This window comes from Apteryx rowi, unplaced genomic scaffold (assembly GCF_003343035.1).
Source record: "Apteryx rowi isolate R43461 unplaced genomic scaffold, aptRow1 scaffold_999, whole genome shotgun sequence".
NCBI classification, from domain to species: domain Eukaryota; kingdom Metazoa; phylum Chordata; class Aves; order Apterygiformes; family Apterygidae; genus Apteryx; species Apteryx rowi.
Genome location: NW_020451314.1, coordinates 86,746 through 90,275, shown reverse-complemented (window position 1 = coordinate 90,275; position 3,530 = coordinate 86,746). Strand labels below are relative to the sequence as shown.

General features: G+C 69.8%; 1 protein-coding gene across 1 annotated transcript; it reads left to right on the top strand.

Annotated features, from left to right (window-relative positions):
* Positions 1–790: 790 nt before the first annotated feature.
* On the top strand, positions 791–2,513 carry DHH (desert hedgehog). Its single transcript, XM_026055450.1, has 2 exons — positions 791–1,013; positions 1,846–2,513. The coding sequence occupies exons 1-2, from the start codon at positions 791–793 to the stop codon at positions 2,511–2,513; spliced, it is 891 nt and encodes a 296-aa protein (XP_025911235.1).
* Positions 2,514–3,530: the final 1,017 nt, after the last annotated feature.

Below are 3,530 nucleotides of genomic sequence, written 5' to 3'. Positions count from 1 at the left end.
CGGGGGCAGAGATGGGGGGACCGGGGAGCTGCCCCCGGCCCCCTGCGCCCCGCGCCAGCCCCGCCGCAGCGGAGGGCGAGAGGGACCCAGGCGTCCTGGAGCTGCCCGGGCCCCCCTGCCCGCAACCCGGGAGTCCCGGATCCCCCCACGCTGTTTTCTTACTCCAGGCCCTGCTGAGGGAAGGGGGCCCGGCAGCACCCATCCTGCCCTGTCCTATCCCGGTGCTGAGCACCCCCCCCCAGTGCCGGGAGATAGGTCTAGTTCAGGGTCGGATGCTCCCCCCGGCCCTGCCCATGGGCCTCCCCGTGGGAGCGGCCGGGTTAATTAATCACAGCCACAGCCGGGGGGAAGGAGATAMCCGGGCACCGTCCCGTGCCCTTTCCGCCCGGCTGCCCCGGGAGGGGAGCGGCACCTGCGACGGGACCCCGGGGCACGTTAATGTTTAATCCCCACCGGGACGGGCTCTGCTTTGGGACCTGGAGCAGACCCAGTGCCATCAGCCCTGCACCCGCTCCGGGGGCCCATGGGGAGGGGGCACTGCCTGACCCCCCCCCCCCGAGCCAGCAGCCACCTGCTACCGGCTCTTTGCAAGCCCCATGCAGGTCCCTGGTGTCCGTCTGTCTGTCTGCACCTGCAACATCTCCCTGGGAGAGGGGTCCTGGGTGGCCGGGGTGGAGGGTGGTGGGCAGTGGGGTCCCGCGCTGTGGCAGGGCTGGGGGCTGATGCTGGTGCTGCTCCCCGCCGCCCCCAGCGCTGCAAGGAGCGGGTGAACTCCCTGGCCATCGCCGTGATGAACATGTGGCCGGGGGTGAAGCTGCGGGTGACGGAGGGCTGGGATGAGGACGGGCACCACCTCCCCGACTCCCTGCACTACGAGGGCCGGGCGCTGGACATCACCACGTCGGACCGGGACCGGGACAAGTACGGCATGCTGGCGCGCCTGGCTGTGGAGGCCGGCTTCGACTGGGTCTACTACGAGTCCAAGGCACACATCCACGTCTCCGTGAAAGCAGGTAGAGCGCAGTGGGGCCAGCAGGGCCCCAGGCTGCCCCCCGGGCTGGGGAGGGGACGTCCTGTCCCCCCCCCCCCCGCAGGGCCAGAGCACAGCCCTGGGCCTCCGTGTGCCCATGCAGAACCAGCTCCCGACAGGGCCGGCGGCCCCAGGCAGGTCCCTCTGCCCCCCGGCCTCAGTTTCCCTGTGTGTCCCTGATCCACGCTGCGGCAGGGGCTGCCGCTAGCCCACGCGGCACCCAGCAGCACGGCCCCGTTCAGCCACAGCTCAGCTCTGCCCCGGCCTCTCAGGCTGCCAGATTTGCAAAACCCTGCTAACCCCCCCGGCAATCCTGTGCGACCATAACCACGCTGGAGGCTCATCTCCCTTTCGAGCGCAGAGCAGAAGTGTTTTTAAGTTGCGACCATGCCGGGCTGCCCGCGCCGCAGCCCCCGTGCAGTTCAGCGCAGCGCAGGGCTGACAATAAACAGAAAGTGAAAGTGGCCCTAAATGCCAGTGTCCCCAGCGRCGCGGGGCCAGCGGGGAACAAAGGGCGTCAGTGCGGGCAGCACAAAGGGTCTCTGCAGCCCGCCGCCTCCCCGGGCTGCCGGGCATGCAGGCAGGAACCGGGGCGGTCAAAAAGACACGCTTTGTCTTGGGGACGCTCTGAGGTCCGGTTCAAACGGCCCCGCTCAGGGCTGTTTCCCCTCCGTGGGTAGCTGCTGTCCCCGCCAGGTAGCGGCTGGCGGAAGGTGCTCTGGGCCCGGCCCTCGGGGATGTCCCCAGGGACGTGGGGGATGAGGAACCTGCCTCCGGCGGGTGCTGGGGACCCACAGATTTCTCCCTCCACCCAGATAACTCCTTGGCCATCCGAACCGGCGGCTGCTTCCCGGGCCATGCCACGGTGACGCTGCGGAGCGGCGAGCGCAGGGGCCTCTCCGACCTGCGCCGGGGCGACTGGGTGCTGGGYGCGGAGCCGGGCGGGCGCCTGGTGCCCACTGAGGTGCTGCTCTTCCTCGACCGCGACCTGGGCCAGCGCACGTCCTTCGTGGCCATCGAGACGGCCAGCCCGGCCYGCCGGCTGCTCCTCACCCCGTCCCACCTGGTCTTCGCGGCCCGCGGCGCCGCCAACGGCACGGCTGCCTTCCTGCCCGTCTTCGCCAGCCGGGTGCGCCCGGGCGACGCGGTGCTGGCCCACGGGGCCGGCGGGCAGGGGCTGCGCCCCGCGCGGGTGCTGCGGGTCTCGCGGGAGGACGGCGTGGGCGTCTTCGCCCCGCTCACCTCCCACGGGACCCTGCTGGTCAACGGGGTGCTGGCATCCTGCTACGCCGTGCTGGAGAGCCACCGCTGGGCGCACCGGGCCTTCGCCCCGCTGCGGCTCTTCCACGGGCTCCTCTCGCTGCTGCCGGCCCGCGCCGAGGCGGGCAACGGCACGGCGCCCGAGGCGGGCATGCACTGGTACTCGCGCCTCCTCTACCGCCTGGCCTGGGGCGTGCTGGGCCACGAGGCCCTCCAGGCCTAGCGCCCGGCCCCCGAAAGCCGCCGCACTGCAGATATTTAATGTACCACACTGGAAGTGGGAGGCACCGGGCGCGCAGCGGGTCCCTGGCCCCCACCTTGGACCGGGGCACCGGGGAGGAGGGACAGAGATGTCTCCGGTCCCCGAGGAGGCCGGGGGTGCCTGCGTGGCCGCAGTGTCGCACAAAGCGTTGCCAAGATGAGTGTTGCCCAGGGGTGGCTGGGAATGGGGTCCCTGGGGACAGGGTCTCGTGGGCGGCCCAGGGACACGGGGCTCAGTCCCTGCCCGAACCCTGGGGGTCACCCCACAGCACTGACTGGGCACCTGGCTGGAAAACCYGGGAACGGCTCTGTGCCCTAGACCYCCCCGCACCCCCCTGTATTTATTGCTTTATTAACCACTGCGGCTGGGGACGGCTCTGCTGCCTGGCGAGCCAAAGCTGGGCGCTGGGCACTGTGGGACCCTGCCTGGGGTCAAATCCAGCCCGGGGGTTGCTGAACCAGCCCAGCGCCTGGGCTCCTGGCGGCATTGTGGCCGTCCCCCAGCTCCGGGCCTGCACCCCCATCACCCAGGGTGTCCCAGCCCTGTCCCTGCACAGCTTGGTGCCGCAGGGCACCCGGGGCAGGCGGGGAGGGGACCCTACCCAGCCCCGCAGGCGGATGGGGCGCCTGCGGCAGGCATGGGGTGCCCTGCGCCGGGCCCAGCTCTAACCTGCGCTAACCGCTAACCCGCCCTGCTTGAGAGTTTTATTTTTCTATTTATAAATGGTAATATAAATGTCCTCCATGCCGACCTCCCTGGACAGCGGGGCCAGCCCTGTCGGGGCAGGGGGCAAACGTGCTTTTAACCATTTCTGTTAAAAAAAAAATAATACTATTTAATTGTTTTGGTAAATAAAGAGAATCTATGACCCTTGCTGGAAGGCGGCTGGCAGTGGGGGGCGGCCTGGCATGGGCACCTGGGCAGGGGGGTGCCCGGAGGGGCAGGGGCTGGAGGAGCCCCAGGGGGCAGGGGCCAGAG